The sequence below is a fragment of the Cynoglossus semilaevis genome, chromosome 1 (assembly GCF_000523025.1).
Source record: "Cynoglossus semilaevis isolate Cse_v1.0 chromosome 1, Cse_v1.0, whole genome shotgun sequence".
In the NCBI taxonomy this organism is placed as follows: Eukaryota; Metazoa; Chordata; class Actinopteri; order Pleuronectiformes; family Cynoglossidae; genus Cynoglossus; species Cynoglossus semilaevis.
The window spans coordinates 17,789,416-17,810,866 of NC_024307.1; the positions used below are offsets into that span (position 1 = coordinate 17,789,416).

The 21,451-nt window shown below is 40.8% G+C and overlaps 1 protein-coding gene across 16 annotated transcripts in view; it reads right to left on the minus strand.

Moving 5' to 3' along the window:
• Window positions 1-21,451, minus strand: part of mark3a (MAP/microtubule affinity-regulating kinase 3a) — a 32,160-nt gene that overhangs the window by 8,843 nt on the left and 1,866 nt on the right. For 8 of the 16 annotated variants that reach the window (XM_025055578.1, XM_025055606.1, XM_025055572.1 and 5 more), the window contains exons 2-11: window positions 18,928-19,110; window positions 18,062-18,115; window positions 10,767-10,815; window positions 10,213-10,278; window positions 9,531-9,601; window positions 9,050-9,106; window positions 6,856-7,092; window positions 6,506-6,646; window positions 5,507-5,606; window positions 314-426 (exon numbers count right to left, since the gene is read on the minus strand). In XM_025055578.1, the coding sequence (XP_024911346.1) occupies window positions 314-426; window positions 5,507-5,606; window positions 6,506-6,646; window positions 6,856-7,092; window positions 9,050-9,106; window positions 9,531-9,601; window positions 10,213-10,278; window positions 10,767-10,815; window positions 18,062-18,115; window positions 18,928-19,110 (1,071 nt within the window). The remainder of the gene's footprint in view (window positions 1-313; window positions 427-5,506; window positions 5,607-6,505; window positions 6,647-6,855; window positions 7,093-9,049; window positions 9,107-9,530; window positions 9,602-10,212; window positions 10,279-10,766; window positions 10,816-18,061; window positions 18,116-18,927; window positions 19,111-21,451) is intronic. The other 8 variants (XM_025055608.1, XM_025055609.1, XM_025055567.1 and 5 more) reach the window with 1 other exon arrangement.

Sequence of the window (21,451 nt, forward strand, 5' to 3'; positions counted from 1 at the left end):
TGACAACTCTGTGTTTTTCATCCTTGGGGTCGTGACCCCACGTGGAATCATCTGGAATTCAAATGGGGTCTTCTGAAATGTGTAAAAAAATGTATTACTTTTGGAATTTTGATTAAAAACACCCCACCCAATTTATAATAAACTATATTCTTCCACTTTCATTAATATAAATTCATAGTTAAAATAATATATATATATGTGATGTCAAAATGGAGTGATAAGCCAAAAAAACCCAAACTTTTCTTTAACCCAACAGCTTCACTTATTGTTGGCTTGTCTGATACTACAATCTGATCAGATGTTCACACTGTACCTCAGAAGCCTTTCTGCCCAGCAGCAGGTAGGTGGCGGTGATCTCGTCGTACTTCATCTTAGCCAGAGATTCCTGGATCTTATCCAGGTTGTAGCCCATTCCCACCATCACATCTGCAGAAACACAGAACAGGTTTGTTCCTGCTAATTCATGCAAAACAAAGGCATGCTGCTAATGCCATTTAGAACACACTGAAAAGGTGAGCACCAACATAGCAGGGCCAGCAAATTCTAAAACTTTAATTTATTTTCAGGTTTGTAACAATGAGCAAAACGGATAAAAGGAAAATCTCCACTGTGAGTTTTTGAACAGGTCAATAATCAGGGCAGGTCTTTAAATGTCTGTTCCAAATTGATCCGACTGTAGTTTTTGGACAGAGTCCTCCCTGATAATCAGCATGAACTGCTCTCATCAATCAGAAGAACAAAGCTGGTGATTGGAGCACACAAAGACACACATGCATGTACACAGTCACGTACACGTGAGCGTCTACTCTCAGACCTCCTCCAGCTCAAATTGGTAACATCATTGCAGACGCAGAAGCAGAGCTGCGAATCCCGCTGCAACTGCAGCCCTTAAACATTGATCTCTGTGCACGTGACTGCCTTTAAACATTGATCTCTGTGCACGTGACTTTCTGTGTGATGCCCCCGTGCACTCATTAATGTTTCAAAACATTCTTCTATCAGAAACACACGAGTGAACAGTTAGAGCCTGTGGCCTGGTGGTCACAGCAGTGGTCTCCAAAGCAGGAGAGTCACAATTCTGTGCTTTGTTCCACAAAGGCTAAAATGTTTTCATCATCAATGAGAACAGCAGTTTTGCAGGAATTTGTGTTTAGAGGACGTTCACTGAAGAGTTAAAGATATCACTGTGAATGCACTACTACAGCTGCTCTGCCAATCCAGTCACCTTTAATATCATTCATTCTCTCTCAATAACAAAGAGAGAGAATCTCAGCATCTGCAACTCTGACAGGAGCACACGGTGTTGGGAGCACAGGAGGAGGAGGCTCAGCTGGAGGTGAATCTGATTGTTCTACTATAAATGAAAACCTTGTAAACAAAAACCACCTTTTGCCCTCAGCTGCACCTGCTAGCTCCAATTAAACCTGCAGATCATCCTCACCCAATCTGTTTTTCTCACCCACTACGTTAAGAACTGTTTTACAGTTGAATTTTTTAAAACCACTTCTTGTCAGAAGTTTACACTGGAGCAGCACTGTCATTATTTCCACTGCACTGGTGTATTTCTCCAGCAGTGTAGAATCATTTCCAGTGACTGACGAGACTAGTTTATACAAACCCAGGGAGAAAGTTCTGATTCCCTAAGTCTGCCGTACCGGGAGTCTGATTAAAGAGCCACGCACAAACGTCAGAGTGTCGTCAGCTGAGGAGCAGGAGCAGAGAGGAGCGGAGCCTCTGTAACCAGGCAGACTCTGTGAGAGCGTAGCTGCTCATCCATCTCTGCCGTCAGTGCTGCACCACCCTCCACCCTAACACCAACCTCCTGCTCTGCAGCACTTCTCCATCGGGGGTTTATGGAGCCGTGCAACTAAACACACATGGTTCAAGACACTCCCCTGACAGCCTTAAGACAGTTACAATTAAAACCATTAGAGCCCTTCAAATACTCAATAAATCTAATCAATACTTTAGTGAGTCGTTTAATTTAAAATGACCGAGAAAACTAAAATATCAGGAGCTTGGATCTTAGTCATTTTAATTGAACTCAAACGCTAGAGAAGATAAAGAAATTCCTTTTTTAGCCATTTGTCAGAAATGACAAGATGCTTTACACCACAATGCTGAAATTCAATCACTCGACGAATTCTGTTGTGAATCCTTACATGTCGTCCCTTATGTAATGTTGGTGATGAATTATTCAACATTCAGGGAAATCCCTCTAATGTAGTCTCTCTCTGCACTTGCACTTGTACGACACTGAACATCCACAGCCAACCACAGCTGCTGCTGCTGCTCTTATGTAAGATCTCTGCTCTTCCTCCACCTCCTCCTCATGCTCCTCTTTCTCCTCCTCTTGTTTCCATCTTCCACCCTGAGCTCAGAGGGAGGCTTCACCCGGGGCTCATGTTTATTTCGTCTTCATTACAGCGTTTCATCTTTCCCTTCAAAAGCTCTGCAGAGCTGATATAATGAGAGCTTCAGCTGCCCGACGCACCGTCAAAGGAAAAATTAAAGAGGCCATTGATTTTTTTTTTCCTAAGAGTAAAGATTAATAAATAAAGTGAGAGACTGCTGTTTATGATGCGTGTGCACTTTTCTGACTGCGGGACAGCACGGGCCTGAGCGCTGTGAGAAGAACCCAGTGAGAAATCCTACAGCAATGAAAACATAAAAATAACTGCCGTGATGTCGTGTTTGGTTATCTCCTGAACAGAACTGACCTATTCTCTTCTGGTCTGTGATGTCCAGCTCTGGTTCAGTGTACGGCTTCAGCTCCTCCTCATCAAACCCAGTATTGATCCATCGATCCTTCATGATTTGCTGCAAAATGTTTTAAAAATAACAAATAAATAATTGACTAATAATAATCAGTTATATAATTACACATTGAAGTTCTTTTTGAAATGTATGACATGTGAAGAAACCACTAAAGAAAATCAACCAATAACAAAATAGTCGTATACTTTATCTAGAGAATGTTTGAAAAAAAAGCCTTGAGGAGAAAGACTTCTTAACAGAGCAAAGTCTGTGTACGATATGTTTTTAATTTGACATTTTGTCAGATGTTTATAAATTTCAAATTTCAATTAAGTTTTATTTTATGTACGTTTGTGACCATGCTATACATATCCTTACACCATAGCAGTGGTTCCCAACCCTTTTTTTTTTTGCCTGTGACCCCATTTCAAGTCTCCGAAATTCAGGAGACCCCAGAGACATTTTTTTTCTGGAATTAGTTTTTGGTTGTGTTTTTTATGCCCCATGCAGTGTCACCTGGAATTCAAATGGGGTCACCAGAAACACCCTGTGCTATAGTCATCATGTATGAATTTTTTCATTCAGGACAACTGACCTACATAAAATAACAATGAGGAACAATGAGGTATCGAGCCCCTCAAGTAACAATCATTCTGATACAAAGAGACCAAAAGGAAATGATTGACCATTTATGACTGGGTCTGTGAATGAAAAGAGGAATGAACACAGGATACTGTGAGAGCCGGAGGAGAAGATGCGGTGGGAGGTTACAGCAACCACAGGACAGGTAGGAGGTAAGATGTTGTAGTTGAAGGTGGAGGATGGATGGTGTTCTTCAACAGTGCAGACGTGCTGGGGTGGTGGTGGTGAAAGAATGGAGATCTAAAAAAAAATTATATTTACATTTTCTGCGTCCTCCCTCACCTCGAGAGTGCCTCTCTTGGACGGGTTGAGCACAAGGAAGCGCTTGAGGAGGTTTCTGTGTGATGCCCCCGTGCACTCATTAATGTTTCAAAACATTCTTCTATCAGAAACACACGAGTGAACAGTTAGAGCCTGTGGCCTGGTGGTCACAGCAGTGGTCTCCAAAGCAGGAGAGTCACAATTCTGTGCTTTGTTCCACAAAGGCTAAAATGTTTTCATCATCAATGAGAACAGCAGTTTTGCAGGAATTTGTGTTTAGAGGACGTTCACTGAAGAGTTAAAGATATCACTGTGAATGCACTACTACAGCTGCTCTGCCAATCCAGTCACCTTTAATATCATTCATTCTCTCTCAATAACAAAGAGAGAGAATCTCAGCATCTGCAACTCTGACAGGAGCACACGGTGTTGGGAGCACAGGAGGAGGAGGCTCAGCTGGAGGTGAATCTGATTGTTCTACTATAAATGAAAACCTTGTAAACAAAAACCACCTTTTGCCCTCAGCTGCACCTGCTAGCTCCAATTAAACCTGCAGATCATCCTCACCCAATCTGTTTTTCTCACCCACTACGTTAAGAACTGTTTTACAGTTGAATTTTTTAAAACCACTTCTTGTCAGAAGTTTACACTGGAGCAGCACTGTCATTATTTCCACTGCACTGGTGTATTTCTCCAGCAGTGTAGAATCATTTCCAGTGACTGACGAGACTAGTTTATACAAACCCAGGGAGAAAGTTCTGATTCCCTAAGTCTGCCGTACCGGGAGTCTGATTAAAGAGCCACGCACAAACGTCAGAGTGTCGTCAGCTGAGGAGCAGGAGCAGAGAGGAGCGGAGCCTCTGTAACCAGGCAGACTCTGTGAGAGCGTAGCTGCTCATCCATCTCTGCCGTCAGTGCTGCACCACCCTCCACCCTAACACCAACCTCCTGCTCTGCAGCACTTCTCCATCGGGGGTTTATGGAGCCGTGCAACTAAACACACATGGTTCAAGACACTCCCCTGACAGCCTTAAGACAGTTACAATTAAAACCATTAGAGCCCTTCAAATACTCAATAAATCTAATCAATACTTTAGTGAGTCGTTTAATTTAAAATGACCGAGAAAACTAAAATATCAGGAGCTTGGATCTTAGTCATTTTAATTGAACTCAAACGCTAGAGAAGATAAAGAAATTCCTTTTTTAGCCATTTGTCAGAAATGACAAGATGCTTTACACCACAATGCTGAAATTCAATCACTCGACGAATTCTGTTGTGAATCCTTACATGTCGTCCCTTATGTAATGTTGGTGATGAATTATTCAACATTCAGGGAAATCCCTCTAATGTAGTCTCTCTCTGCACTTGCACTTGTACGACACTGAACATCCACAGCCAACCACAGCTGCTGCTGCTGCTCTTATGTAAGATCTCTGCTCTTCCTCCACCTCCTCCTCATGCTCCTCTTTCTCCTCCTCTTGTTTCCATCTTCCACCCTGAGCTCAGAGGGAGGCTTCACCCGGGGCTCATGTTTATTTCTTCTTCATTACAGCGTTTCATCTTTCCCTTCAAAAGCTCTGCAGAGCTGATATAACGAGAGCTTCAGCTGCCCGACGCACCGTCAAAGGAAAAATTAAAGAGGCCATTGATTTTTTTTTTCCTAAGAGTAAAGATTAATAAATAAAGTGAGAGACTGCTGTTTATGATGCGTGTGCACTTTTCTGACTGCGGGACAGCACGGGCCTGAGCGCTGTGAGAAGAACCCAGTGAGAAATCCTACAGCAATGAAAACATAAAAATAACTGCCGTGATGTCGTGTTTGGTTATCTCCTGAACAGAACTGACCTATTCTCTTCTGGTCTGTGATGTCCAGCTCTGGTTCAGTGTACGGCTTCAGCTCCTCCTCATCAAACCCAGTATTGATCCATCGATCCTTCATGATTTGCTGCAAAATGTTTTAAAAATAACAAATAAATAATTGACTAATAATAATCAGTTATATAATTACACATTGAAGTTCTTTTTGAAATGTATGACATGTGAAGAAACCACTAAAGAAAATCAACCAATAACAAAATAGTCGTATACTTTATCTAGAGAATGTTTGAAAAAAAAGCCTTGAGGAGAAAGACTTCTTAACAGAGCATTAGAGAATGTTTGAAAAAAAAGCCTTAATTGAGGAGAAAGACTTCTTAACAGAGCAAAGTCTGTGTGTACGATATGTTTTTAATTTGACATTTTGTCAGATGTTTATAAATTTCAAATTTCAATTAAGTTTTATTTTATGTACGTTTGTGACCATGCTATACATATCCTTACACCATAGCAGTGGTTCCCAACCCTTTTTTTTTTTGCCTGTGACCCCATTTCTTGTCTCCGAAATTCAGGAGACCCCAGAGACATTTTTTTTCTGGAATTAGTTTTTGGTTGTGTTTTTTATGCCCCATGCAGTGTCACCTGGAATTCAAATGGGGTCACCAGAAACACCCTGTGCTATAGTCATCATGTATGAATTTTTTCATTCAGGACAACTGACCTACATAAAATAACAATGAGGAACAATGAGGTATCGAGCCCCTCAAGTAACAATCATTCTGATACAAAGAGACCAAAAGGAAATGATTGACCATTTATGACTGGGTCTGTGAATGAAAAGAGGAATGAACACAGGATACTGTGAGAGCCGGAGGAGAAGATGCGGTGGGAGGTTACAGCAACCACAGGACAGGTAGGAGGTAAGATGTTGTAGTTGAAGGTGGAGGATGGATGGTGTTCTTCAACAGTGCAGACGTGCTGGGGTGGTGGTGGTGAAAGAATGGAGATCTAAAAAAAAATTATATTTACATTTTCTGCGTCCTCCCTCACCTCGAGAGTGCCTCTCTTGGACGGGTTGAGCACAAGGAAGCGCTTGAGGAGGTTCTCGCAGTCGGTGGACATGTAGAAGGGGATGCGATATTTTCCTCTGAGAACACGTTCTCGCAGCTCCTGCAGGAAGGAGAAGCAGGAGGTCAGAGAGAGAAGTAAAGAAATATATAGAAATATTCAGTTGTGAATACTTTTAATATAATCACCTAAACTATACTCTAAGTTCAGATCTAAACAAAGCTCTCTTTCAAATTTACATACACTGCAGCACAAAACTAAGCGCTGACAGGATCATAATGATGATGTCAGGAATGTCATTATTTTCACACCTTGAGGTTCTGTCCATCGAAGGGCAGTGACCCGCTGACCAGGGTGTAGAGAATGACTCCCAGACTCCAGACGTCCACCTCTGGCCCGTCATACTTCTTCCCCTGGAACAGCTCCGGTGCTGCGTACGGAGGAGAACCGCAGAACGTGTCCAGCTTGTTGCCCAGGGTGAACTCATTACTGAAGCCAAAGTCGGCAATTTTGATGTTCATGTCTGCATCCAGGAGCAGGTTCTCGGCCTGAGGGTAACCAGACCAACATCAGTAAGGAGGTGAGATGATTTTCACTGTCAGGCTGTTGCTTCAGGAAATAAATAGTGAAATAGTTTTTTTTCTTCTTTTTTTTAAGTTAAAGGTTTTTACTAGGGTTGGTAATTAAATATAAAACCAGCAGGGATTAGAGGTGATTTCAATTAAAATATTGAATGTGTTAATGATTGAAGCTTGTTGAGATGCCAGAAGATAAAAATTCCCATGAGCACACAATTAATTAAATGTGAAGAAAATTAAATTAATCCCAGCAGATGACATTGACTGATAAACAGAATTAATCTACTCTGTGTGTTTGAGTCAGTCAGTTTGAAAATATCTCATTAACACGGCCTGTGTGTTTTTTTTTTTAAAACTTGGTCTCAGATAAAATCAGTGACATACAACATTTATTCACAGCTAATATAAAGATTTTATCTACAGACAGAACTAGGCCACAGTCGTGGCAGAAGAACTGAATTATTCCTTCATGTATTTGTGTAATATAGAAGTGGGATACAGTAATACAGATATTCCCTGTACTTTGGTGCAGGACACTATTAAATCTGTAAAAGAATACAGATGTTAGATCACCTAACAAGTCACACAGCTGTAAATCCAAATACATTTTCTACAGTCACTCTTGCACCAACATAAACTGCTCACTCTTGCACCAAGAATATCAGAGAGAGTCTGAGTTTGCATTAAATCACTAACAGTAAACCAACACCTTTTAAAATTCAAACCTATTGTTTTAGTGTAAAACAATGAACACTGTTTTTTTACGTTCATTTTTATCAATGAGCCCTGGTATGGTGATGGACATACAGTATTTCAGTTTCCTGTTGGAAAAGACTGTTTACCAAAAAGATAATTCATATATTTTTCAGAGGTCGAGAAATGAGATCACACAGACTTAATCAGCTGAGTGGCTGCAAGAACCACATTTCCCACAGTTTGAAAGTTCAAGCTGTTAAAGTGTTGAATTGACACTCATGTTAAAAAGTGTGCTTGGGGTAGGAGAGGAAGAGAGGGAGGAGCTCCACATCCTCCTCTTCATACGCAGTGTTGGAAACACAAGTGAGTCCCACAGATGCAGTGATAAAAATACTGAAGCGTTAATATTTGTATGCGCTCCACAGTGATGTTCTCTGTGCAGCAGCAGCAGCAGCAGCAGCAGCAGCAGCACAGAGGACGTCAGTGTGGGGAGGGAGGAGCCCGAGCTTCACGTACGACTGCGACTCCAGCTGCTGAGCATGAGAACAGTTACCGTTGGTGTGCACGTGTATGTGTGTATGTGATTATACTCCCCGCTGACTAAACTGTAATTTAGGAGGAAGTGAGGAGACAAGCAGCGGAGCCTCATTAGCCGCATCTGCAGAGTTTTCTTTTATTCTCCAAATCATCTGCTGTTAAGCAGTTGGTGGGGACACTGGTGTTGGGTTTAGATGAGGATCGTGGAGAAGTGTTACAAACTGTTGTCCAAGCTGTGACCTCTGTGTCCAGGTTCACTTTTAATGCTGCCAATTGGCTTTAGAAATACTTTTGAATCTGAGGAAGGTCATTTGTCGCTAGCTTTTTATAACCTATTAAATCAAATATCTGGCTAACCTTTAGTTATCTTTGGGAGTTTGGAGATAACTTTTTTGTCCTGTAACTAACTTTGAGTTACTTTGTCCTTCAGCTGACCAAGTAATGCTTTCATCATGTGGCTAACTTTTAGTGATGCGTTCAGCTATTCTGGGGATAATGTTCGAACATCTTCTAAAGCCAGAGTTGCAGAGGTGAAGATTGTTCTATTGTTAACAAGAAACCAAGGACAAGTGATGTTTGATCACATCACTTACAGCAGCACAGCTGAAGACTACATCAGAGCTCAGACTCTTGTGGTGTCTTTCTCTGCAGCTGATGATAACAGGTTGGATCGGCGTGACGTTGCTAAACTCACCTTCAGATCTCTGTGAACAATGTGCTTCTGGTGACAGTACTGCACTGCTGATACGATCTGCGGGAGGAAGAAGACAACAGAGGTGAGAGAGATTTTCACTCAGAGAAATGAAAGGATGTGGCCGAAAAAGGAAGGAGGAGAAAAAAGAAGAGATGTGGTCGACAGTGACAGTTAAAAGACGTTAAACCAAACACAGGTGGAGCTGAAGATAGCACTGGAAAAAACTTCTCAAAATGGCTGCTAAGTTAAAATGATGGTAAAAATAAAGACAAACAGCAGCCCTGCTCAGTCTCAACGTGTCTTTTCTGTAACTTTGGACCACTTGTCCATGTTCAAGCTGAGCCAACTAGCCTGAGTTTGGACATCTCATGTACAGGCAGCTGTCTGTTGTCTGAGGACATAAGACGGGGGGTAGTGTCGGAGACAAAGCCCAGAGCAGAGGTGTGAAAACAGAACACTGCAGGGGAGAAAAGCTGGGTACCTGTCTAAATTTAGCTCTGGCCTCTTTTTCCTTCATTCTTCCATGAGCAACCAGGTAGTCAAACACCTCCCCTGTAAAAAGAAGAACAAAAGGAAAAACAGACAGCAGGAGTTAACAAACGAAGAGTACAACAGTTTTACACAGTTAAAAATAAATGGGTTGATTCACTCTTAAATGCAGCAGAATGGTTTTGGCCCAGACGCAGTCACCGCAGCTGCCGCAGCAGCAGCAGCAGCGGTGCTTCCTTCACACTGAACATAAGAGCTGCAGCGGCTCTACTTTCATGCTGCACACTTTTAGCCAAAACGTGACCACACTGGCTCACGTGCTAACTGCACACCGGGAGTGAACCAGTGTCTACATCAGGGTCAGGAGACAAAATTAAACACACAATACAACAAATTAGTGCTTCCTCTCCTCCCACACACACACTCCCACTCTCTGAGGGCTGACCTGCAGAGGCAGCACAAGTGAGCATTTCTATATTTTACAGCTCCAGAAGAGCAACAATCCATGGCTGAGCTGTGACTCAGCTGCTAAAGACAGAATGTGCCTGTAAACGCAGCTCATCAAAGCTGAACCGAGAGTGACTGTAGAACACGGGGATTGGAGCAGTGATCAGACCCAGTAGGGATGCAGACACTGTGAAGGTGTCAAGTGATTTTTATACTTTCTGTCTTACCTCCGCTGGCGTACTCCATTACCAGGTACAGTGTCCTCTCTGTCTCTATGACTTCAAAAAGCTTCACTGCAAGAGGAGACAGAGAGACAGACAGTGAGAACACTTTAGAGATTCAAAAAATGCTTAAAATATCTGCGACTGTTGCAGGACACACACTATAGTTTGAAATGAATGGTTGATAATAATATCATAAAATAATAAATAAATAAAAAGAGACTGAAGAAGGGGAGAAAAAGCTGGGTTCACTGCAGCAACAAGTACCAGGAGCTTTGGCTTTATCTTGTTACATGAACTGGAACTGTTCCTATATTTTGGTTCCAAAACAAGTAGACACTGCAGCCCCAAACCACAGCTACTTGCAATATTAAAATAAATAAAAATATGGAAGCATTTTTTTTAAATGTTTATAAAAAATATATAATGTTGGGGCACTGTTGTATTTGAATGGTCAAACTGATCAACTTACTACTGCAGTTATGAGAGATTTATCAACATAAAATATTTCTTAACTTAATAATCATAGAGTGGAGGAAGGTAATGATGAGTGAACTCACCTATGTTTGGATGATTCAGAATCTTCATTATTCTAACTTCTCTGAAGAGCTGATAGAAAAGAAAGAAACACTGTATTAATAGTCAGATTACACACACCGAACATCAGTCATTTATATTTGTATTGTCATAATGGACAACATAATATTACAAACACATTATGTGCTAAAACAATGACCCTGACCTCTGGGAAAAAAAAAATCCATCACCATCATCAGGTCTACTGTGGGCTGGCTACACCTGTACTAGGACAGAATGTAGCTAACGTTAGCTCTGGTTTCTGTTCTCACATCAACTTGTGTTATACACTGCATGTGACTGTGTGACACTGTATTCTTGAAGTACTGCACTGCTAAGAAACAATTTGTTGACATCCAACCTATGCTTGTTTCCAAGCTGATCTCAAAAAGTTAAAACTTTCAAAAACTTTCCACCCAAAAAAACTAAGATATGTGGTCTCTTCGATTACCTCATCTGTAATTAATTAATGCATCCAAACAAAATGTTAGAGGCTAAGCTATAGGAAAACAAACATTTTAGTTACATTTGTGACCTGATTAAAGGTTTTCCCAAAGCAATGTTTTTAGTACATCAGTTGACCACCAACCACAGAGAGAAGTCAGGAATAAAGTGCAGCAGTCTCAGCATCACCTTTCCATCCCAGAATAGCAACAACAACATCAAAAACAATAATACCATACCACCATCATCATGATCACAACAAGCAGATCAGCTGATCTCTAACAGTCCATAAGGCTTTTCACTGTGGTGCTGATGGAGACATAAAAAGACGAGCGAACAGTGTATTATTGATCTGCCACGAACAACACCTTCCTATGTCTGTGTGTTTCTATGAAAATATGACCCAGCATCAATAGCTGATGAGAGGAGAGTCCACTCAGTGCTGTTTAACTAAGTGAAAGGGGGGGTCCACTCAGTGCTGTTTAACTGAGTGACCAACACATCTTCAGACTGCAGCCAAAAAAACAGGTCACCAGGGGTATGAAAAATCATACTTTACCATGCTAAACGCATGGTTTGTTGTTAATTAGAAAACACCAAATAAAGAAATCCAATTAGTCCACTTGGAGTACCTGCCGGTATTGATATCAATACGATACCATCTTTTCTCCCCCAGCATGCCACGGACTGTCGTTGCATGTTGCACAAAGTTAAGGTATCGGATCAGATGGGCTCTGGTTGTTTTTCTTGAAGGTTCAATCCACAGACAGATGCCGATCCTCAGTATCGGATCGAGCCACCCTCGTCAAAGATACCTTGACTTTGGCTCAGGCATAACCTGTCCAGTTCATAAAATGATCTAACCATTAGTCAAGCACAACTTGACCTAATTTTAAAATTGCCCTGTTTTGCAAACACAAAAAAGGGAAGTCAGGTCTGTGCTTCAATATTGCTCATGGAAACAACAACGCAACAACACACATGTATGAGCTTTACATTCAACCTGTTTGCATTCACTCACAATGCAGAGGGAAGAAAGAGGACGTCTCCAGGATAACGCAAGCCCTTCCTTCACCTTGGATTTGTTCCTCATTTTCAAAAGACTAAAACTTGGTTGTTCATTTCATTTTAAGTGAGGATAAAGTAAACACTTGTATGAATGAAAAATGTAAAAAAAACTGTAGGGGGTTCATGGATTACAGCGCTCCGTCATCTTGTTAGGAAAACTGATTGTTTTTTTTTCCTCACTTGTTGGTTTGACAGTTTTAAATCTGTTCTCTCTGCAGAGCGCATTAAAGATGATGTGGGGAGAGTAGAAAACTAGACTGTGATGTTAGATTCTGTGAAACCACCACGTGTCCCTCCTGCTGCTGCAGACCCAGCAGATTCTACTGAGCCATCAGGCCGCTCCGACAGAACCTCCCGCCTCAGTGTTTGTCTGAGAGGCAAACAGATGGAGACAAACAGCGGGATATGTTTTTATATTCAGTGTGACAATGCACTTCACACACACATACACACACACAGTCTGGTTTGCCTAATCTGTGAGGACTTCACAGAGACATATCTCATTCCCTAACCTCAACCATTACAAATGTGTGCCTAATCTTAAACAGTTACCCCAACCCAGGCCGTACTCTAACCCTAAATTCAAACTGAATCTTAAACCTCCTGGTGGATGATCTTTGCAGCTCCCTGTAGTTTTATATACTGAGCAGAGAAGGAAGATTCTACATTTATTTAGTAACTGGACTATCCAGCATCACATTTTGTGCAATTTTGGTAAAGAGGACATCTACAGTGATATGGGTCCATTGATCTGGTAGAACTTTACAGAATTAGTTATTCTCATTCTTATATTCTTAAAGGGCATTTGCATCGCTGGAAATGCAGGCATTTTTTTTTGCTGGTACAATGACATGAAAAACAATCGCTCTGGAGACAGAGACACTTTAATGACTGTAAAACAAAACACCTTTTGTTAGCTTACTTATAATATATATATTGTACATCATATACCTCACATTATGTGTTTGAATAAAGCACAAGCAACGTTTTTTTTGCTTCCTGCCTCTTTATTCTTGGCTGGGTCAGACTCTGTACTGGCCTACTTAGCAGATGGAGGCCAATGATATGGGAATACTTTGTCAGGTATGTTGTGCAGTAAACAGAATTAAAGGAAAAAACACAGGAGATAGACAGCGACGGACAGACAGAGGTGGAGATGATTCACCCTCAGCCTGAAAGCCTGCTGTTGATCCACTCATCGTACCACCACAAGGCTGTGCAGCCGTAACACTTGCACAACTTTGAGCTCAGGCCCACAACAAAACAGCCGCTTCCCCAACAACAGATTCAAAGATTTAAAGGTGAGGTCACATCTACAGCAGGCACCTGGGGGTAAGTCCAGGTCTTAGGGTAAACCTCTGTCTTTCCCTCTAAGGGTTCAGGTGACTTTAACAGCACCAGACAGGAGACTGAAGAAAAGACTGTCAGGTCAATGAGGGTTTCCTTGTTTATCCCAGCAGGTGAGCAGAGTCACAACAACTAATCACATGAATGTCCCTGCAGCATCGGATGAGACAGATGGATGCACCGATGATTCTTTAAAAAACAAAATAAAACAAAATAAACTCCCGTGTCGATAAAATCCCACTGCTACAGTTTTTTAATGGAGTATATTTTGTTAAGCTCAGCTCTCTGAGCCTCTAACTACAGTTCTGTGTTCCTTTTGACGTCCAAATGTTATTGTCCTCATCTGGACCCTCCTGAGGGAATAAACAGTGTGGTTCAGATTTACTGATTTAATCACACCAAAGGTCATGTAAAAGAGAATGGCTGGGTGGTCTCGGGTTATCTAAGGGGAGAAAAAAATATATAAATCTATTCTGTTGCAGGTGGAAACAAACCAAGGGTTCACAAGTTCAGTGTTTGTCTTAAAGTACTTTGTTACTTAGTAAAAATGTCTGGTGCAATAAACATTTGTTTTGTCAAAATGTGTCACATTTGGTGCGAATGTTGCTAGGTGTGCAAACATTAGCATCGGAACAGGACTATTGTTTGCATGTGTAAAACAAAAGGAGACATTAGAGCTGAAGCTTCTCTATTTGGAGATACATTTTCTTGTATTTTACATGGAAAATAGTCTGTTTGTCATTAACAGTAAAAAAAAAGAGATTTAAGAACCTGCTCTACTAACAATAAGGTAACGGGCTGTTTAGCACCGGGGCCAAATGAACGATAGCTATATAATAAACACATGAAGCACAAGAAGTGGGGTGTCCTAGGTGACAACACGAAGGTGACAACAAATGAAGCCCTACAACTTTGGTTGGTGTTACAGCCTCAAAAAGACACAACTCTGTCTTCTGCTTGGCAACTTTCCCCTTCAGTATACTGTTGGAGTTTAAAAAGAGTACTAACACACAGTTTTCAGAAGGTACGTCCGCTGGTAAGTAACACCGTCTCGACCGCACTACTAAACACAGTTTTTTTGCCAGATTCTCACTGGGCACTTGCTGATGACGTAATAAACTATTCCCAATTCTAACCACTCACCATAAATAAATATAAAATTTGACCATGGAGTGCAATTGCCCCCCCGACAGAACTAACTGGTCTACACATTAACACAAAAGCAGTGTTGAAGTAACAAACCTAACTAATTCATTCTTGGTTCTTCACTTCTTCTTCTGCGTCTGACTCTGGCTCAAACGTATACACTTGGACAGAACTTTGATCTCCACCAGCAATTTCCCTTTGACTGATCAGCTGGGGTTGTGGTTACATGAAGCTGTCCTCAGGTCTTCACCCCACCGAAGGGACAGGCAAGGCACCCAGTGGCTCATTACCATTTAAATGTAAAGGCACAGAAACCAGCCGTTCAGAACAGGACTGTTAAACAGATGTGCAAAGAATCCTGCTGTTGAGACCAACCCTTCAGCTTTATTCACCAAAACATATGACTACATTTCATTTAGATATCTATAAACTATTTTCATTTGAACTTATGTTCTAATATATCCCCTGAGGAATGAAAGTTCCACACAGGCAGCAGGTATTTTTCCACACACTCAATAACTGTGACCACAGTGTTTACATTTAATCAGGTTGTCCAGATGCTGCACTCCCCCTCAGCCCTCTGACCTGGAGTACAACAGGAAGCCTCACGGGGCTGAATGAGGACAGAGAGGGAGCTGACAACACTTCACCAGCAGCCACAGACAGATGAGAACTTCTGCTGCTAAGAGTCGGGATGTGAAGCTGAAAATAGACACTAAGGTTTCAGAGACTGTTTCTCCAGCTATCAGCCACTGACTGAGCCTTCCACTTACATAAGCCGTCAGGACACAGCCACGTCTCTGATGCAGGTGGGATGGTTTTAGTCCAGCACAGACGGAAGGGGGGGAAATAAATGTAGGAACTGCAACAGAATCGTCTGGTGGACAAACCTGCAACCATGACCATTCAATACTAATCAACCAACTAATACAAATGTGTGGATATTCTCAGTATCCAAGTCTTAATAGTCTCAAAAGCAGTTTTTTTCAACTGGACTCACCTCATACAAGTACAAACAATGTTCATGACTTTCAAGACAACAAAATGTGTATCGGATAACCTTTTTTCATGAGAACTGCAGTTTTGTGGTATTGGTAAACCCTGAAGCAAAAGCTGTGACAGACATTTTGAGAATCACTAAGATTACAGCTACATCTTTTTGTGAATCTAATCTCATTTAGTCATCTGTCTGCCTTTGAGCTTAATGTTTTCTAACCTGTGATCCTACGTTAAAAAAAATACTCCTGAAATAGCATGTTCTCCAAGCAAAAAGACACAGGAACTGTGTGCGCTGCAGGAACCTAGCTCCAGATTTTACACTAAGGTTGTCCAAAGAGTTACTAAAGATTACAGTGAAAGGGGAAAGACCACCAACACAAAACATTTTCAGTCAGGACGTTCTTCATTTTCAAATCAGATGCTAACTTCAATTAAATATTAGAAGAAAAACAAATGCTAAGAAACAGAAAAGAAATACCTGGTAGGAATATGAACATTTCAGGTGTCAATCATGTTTAAGTGATGTGTGTAGTTTCTTTAAGTAAGTGTTTGCCAGGTCCTTAAAACAGATCCTACGGTTTCCCGGAAATTAAAAAAAAAAACAGTCATGGCCGTTCTTTCACCTAAATTTTAACAATACAGTCACCTTAAAAAAACAACACACACGAACAAAAGCACTGAGCTTGTGTTTTATGACTCAGTGTTTTTTTGTCCGGTGTGGAGTCATGGTCAACAGAAAAAAACCCAGGCCTCTGAGACACAAAGGCCTGAATCAATGGAGCTTTGGAAAAACTGATGGAAAATCCACTGGGCTGCCCACTGAGAGGAGAGGAGAAAGAATGGGAGGGGGAGGGGGAGGATGGGGAGAGAGAGAGAGAGCGACAGAGGCTAGGGGAGACCACAAACTGCCTCATCTACCCCTATCTCTGAAAAAGCTACAGCAGCAGTCGATATCAGACTCCGACTTTCCTGAAATGACTTCCAGGCCCAGACATGGAGCCAAACACTAACAGCAACACCAATCAGACACACACACACATGCGCACAGACACATCTTACTTGCTAATGAGTGCACACATACAGACACACACATAGATCTCACTTGCTGATGAGTGTACACATGAAAAGAGGAAAACACAGCAGTTCTATTCTCAGCTCTACCATCAAACTGTATGTGCACAGAAAACTGTATCTCAATCAGTGAAATCAGCAATACACACACACACACACACACATATATACATACATATATACACACATATATACATATATACACACATATATATACACACATATATATACACACAAGTATATATATATATATATACATATATATCAGTCACTGTAAGTCTCACTGATTCATGATTAGGGTTAACGACAGCACAGAAAGGTAAAAGCAGCACAAAAGAACACATTTATTTATCTTGAAAGCTAACAGATGTTTACAGGAACACTGTTCACTACCACATGTGGCAGAAAATGGTCAGAATTTTTCCACTGACTTGGGGCAAAACATCTGATTCTGCCCTTGGAATTCTAGAGATGGGGCTTTTAATGCTGCTGTAGATTGCATGGTTCACTACAACTAGGCCTGAGAGAACAGCGTCCAGCCCGGCTTCTGTAGCACACACTTAGGCCTTATTTTAAGGTAAGTTCAAAATTGCCTTGATAAGAGGTTTCCATAGCTATAGAGCTAGTTAAGGTGTCAAACAGCAGAAATATAATATAATAAAAAAAATTAACCAAAAGCAGAAAAATAATTAACAAGTAACAGAAAGATTGTTTAAGAAACATTTGCTTCAAAAGTATAGCATAAAGTGAAATGTTTAGTGGCCAGAATCACAGTCACATGACAAAAACAAAATGGTGTTAAAGAAATTCATTGATTTCCTTGCATTCTTCCTCAGGTATAATTTCAATCTTAAGTAACACTTGTTAACCATCTAAATCCTTGATTAGATGAGCAGACCAGCCAATCACAGACCTAACCTTCCTGCAGAAGCTAAATGGGAAACTGTGTAAGTGTGTGTGTGTGTGTGAGGCTGAATCATCTCCTCCACTGCACCAGCGTCAGTGTTAAATAATAAAAGCTCTTAACTCACATCAGGAAGCTTTAACACAAGAGTGCATTCTTCATCCCAGCATGCATTGCTTCACTTTTAATGCTTTCGGTGTGTTGTGCGTCATGAATCATTAAGTGAATTCTGCCTCAGTGTGAAGAGGGAGGTTGTACAGAGAAGAGGAGGAAGAGGAAATGGAGGAGTAGGTAAATTACCTTCTGAAGGCTGTTTGGGTTCAGCTGCGTCTTGTCTATTATCTTAATTGCAACCTGTGGCGACAAGAAAAAAAAAATACTGCAATGAGATGGAGCAGTAAACAGAAAGACAACAGGAAGGGAGATGTGTTGCTGAAACGTGAGTAGTGACATCACAGGAAATTGAAACATGATTATATTTTTTTTAGAACATTTAGGACGTTTATGGTAAATCTGAAAAAACAAAAGATATCCCAGATTATATCTTTACCCTGAGATAAATCAAACTAGATCAGGAGAATGAGATGGGAACTTTTGCACGACATCTGATCTGAGATTAACATTGAGATTCAGACATGTGTCCAGCTGCTACAGTACAAACCAACAACGTGAATGTGTTCTGCAGATAGCGATCTCATTAGCCTTACGGGAATCAACAATAACCGCTAATGGAAGATTCTGTCTAACAGACATATATTAGTACAAATACACAATACAGTTACTGCTATAGTAATGATTTTTAAGGATTTTTAAGATCAGAATTCCATCACCTGGTCTACACCGTGACTTCTGTAGCCAACATATGTTCTGGTGACTGTTCTACCTGACGTTAGCTCTGGTGTCTGTACCAGAGCTATTGTAGCTAACATTAGCTCTGGTGTCTGTACCAGAGCTATTGCAGCTAACGTTAGCTCTGGTGTCTGCTGTGCTTCAGGTTAATATATGAATCAGCATATGTCATAGTCTATTGACAGTGTAAATGTGTGCTTTGTCTGTGTAGCATACATTAAACCTGACTTTCTTGTTGAACATACATTTCATGACCCTCATTAACCACTGATGTTTAATCAGGCCAACTGTTCCTTCACATTCACAACTCCACTCACCTCTCTGCCTGTGAGAATGTGCCGGGCCAATTTCACTTTGGCAAAGTTGCCTTTCCCAATGGTCTTAAGCAGCCTGTAGTTGCCGACATGCGGCTGCTGCGGTTCCTCCGAGCTGCGTGAACGCACCCCAGTCCGACTAGAGCGTGTACCGATCTCCTGACGACCGTTAGTGTGTGACGTATGCTGTGGAAGGGGGAAATAGAATAATTAAAAAGTCAAGCAAACTTTTTGGTAGCATCACATGCTTGGAGATTTCTGTCAACCTCCAGTCAGGACAATTTGATTTATAGGCCATGGCCCATTTATTGGATTGCAAACCAACAGCTCTGTTGAATTTCAAGCACGACATTCCCACTCTACTGATGCGGATAAAAGCACATACTGCTAATGTCCCTCGTGCTGGCACTTATCCTTTATTATACCACAGAGCTGCTGTTTTTCCAAAAACAAGGTTTAAGTACACAAACTGAAAATGTCATCTAACCAAAACAAAATGTCCTTCAACCAAAGATGCACACTTTTCACTCACATTGGTTTTACAGTCTTAAAAGACTTCCTTATTTGTGTTAGAATTTGCTTCAGATCAGTAATATATCAGACTACTGACTGGTCAGTATTTTGAACAGAGAATTTCCTATCTTTATGCAGAAACCATAAAAGGTTTGGTCGAGTCCTGGACCTCCAAACACATCTATAATAGTCAGATTTACAGAGAGTGTGCATTGTGAATTAAAGAATTGTGACCAGAGTGAAAAGTAGAACATTGAAGTTTAACTACAAAAGACTTATTTCGCTGCGTTGCAGGGATTGTGGGTTTTTTCATCCTTCACATTTTTATGTAAAAATGTGATGGATGTGATCGTTACTTGCACACTGTCCACATAAATCATTGATCATTACTTGCACACTGTCCACATAAATCATTTTACTGACTGAATTGGTTGCACTGTAGAGCCCTGGTTAGCATCAGTTTCAGGTCCCAAACAGTCACATCTGGACTTGAAGGTATGAACAATAATTGTAGCCCATTTAGTAGCAGTTGACTGTAATTTTGTTTAAAGAAAAAAAAATCCATGAACTGCTTCAGGACAAAACAGTAAGTGTAGAACTAAGCCGAAACAGTGACTATCTTGTCAGACTCTGGAAAGTCCGGTTTACCAATTACAGAGGCTGTGAGAAAATACACCAGAACTGAGGGCAGTAAAATCAGAATACAAGCAGGTCTTGTGATTTCTTCAGTACTAAACAAAACAACAACAACAACAAATATGGTGTCATGTTCTGATTGTTGGGAGAAGTAATAATGATTTGTGTTTTTGTGTTGCCCAGCCCTGACAACACCACTGTAGACATTGATTTTTTCATGTTGGTTTGGACTAAAAAACATCACCATCCTATGTCTATAATATGATCAAGAATTCAGTTTGTTTCTAACACAAACACAACAACTATAAAACCAAAAACTATGTTCAAAAAACCTGATGATTTGTTGTCTCGAAAAAGTTGCCAGTGTTTCCACCAAGACAAAGGGTCTGTTTAGATTCTGAGATAAATGTTCTCCTCATCTTGATGTCCTCACCAAAGACCACATTCTCAACAGTACTTTTACAATAATTCTCAAAATATGTTACATTTTGGATGAAAGCATGAGTCAACATATACAATTTCATACAAATGTAACTATGAAAGCCTTTCTAATTGCTGAAATGGTTCCTTTCAATAGTCCTAGTTCCTCAAGTGGAAACAGTCCCTCCCATCCACACCCAAAATTCTGTCATTTACCTAAACAACACTGAAAGTGGCAGCCACAAAACAAGAAAAACCAACAACAGTAGCAGACACTTTCATCAAATCCTCTGAAAAGGAAAGACAGAAACTTCATCCTTTAACACCTCTACAATATTCTTTACAGAGAACTCTCTCAGCTTCTGCCTTTTTCAGGAGACGTCACAGTGAGTCATCGGCAAACAGTTGTTGGCACAGTTTCAACACCAAGTGTCCATTCAGACACATCTTTACCCATTGTATGGGCTGTGGACTGGCACTACGTGGTTTAGAAATGAAAGGGTTAAATGTCTTGCCCGGGGACGCTTCTACACAGAATGGGTATCATACCCCAGACTTCTGGGTTGCCACCTAATAAGCAATGTTACAGTTTCCCAGTGAACTGTGTTGTTTATGACATGTTGGCACCTACAATTAAATTTATATTAATAAAAAACATAAATGTGGGACAAGGTCATAACGGCTCAGTATGTGCTGCAGATATAAAAGAAGACTTCACAAATATCAAATGTTACAAAAGCTGTACATGAAAACAAAATTAAATCTCTGTAAACGTGGCTAAACACTGCAGGCCTGCTTTCAAGATTATTTTAAGATGATAGCAGCACAGATAAAAATATCACCAACAAGGATAAGGTCACTGCTGAAGAGCAAATAAATAAACAGACTGAAGATACATAAGGATCAGGTTTGTGCTGATAAAACAAAAGAGAAACTTCATATTTTGAATTTATTTTCC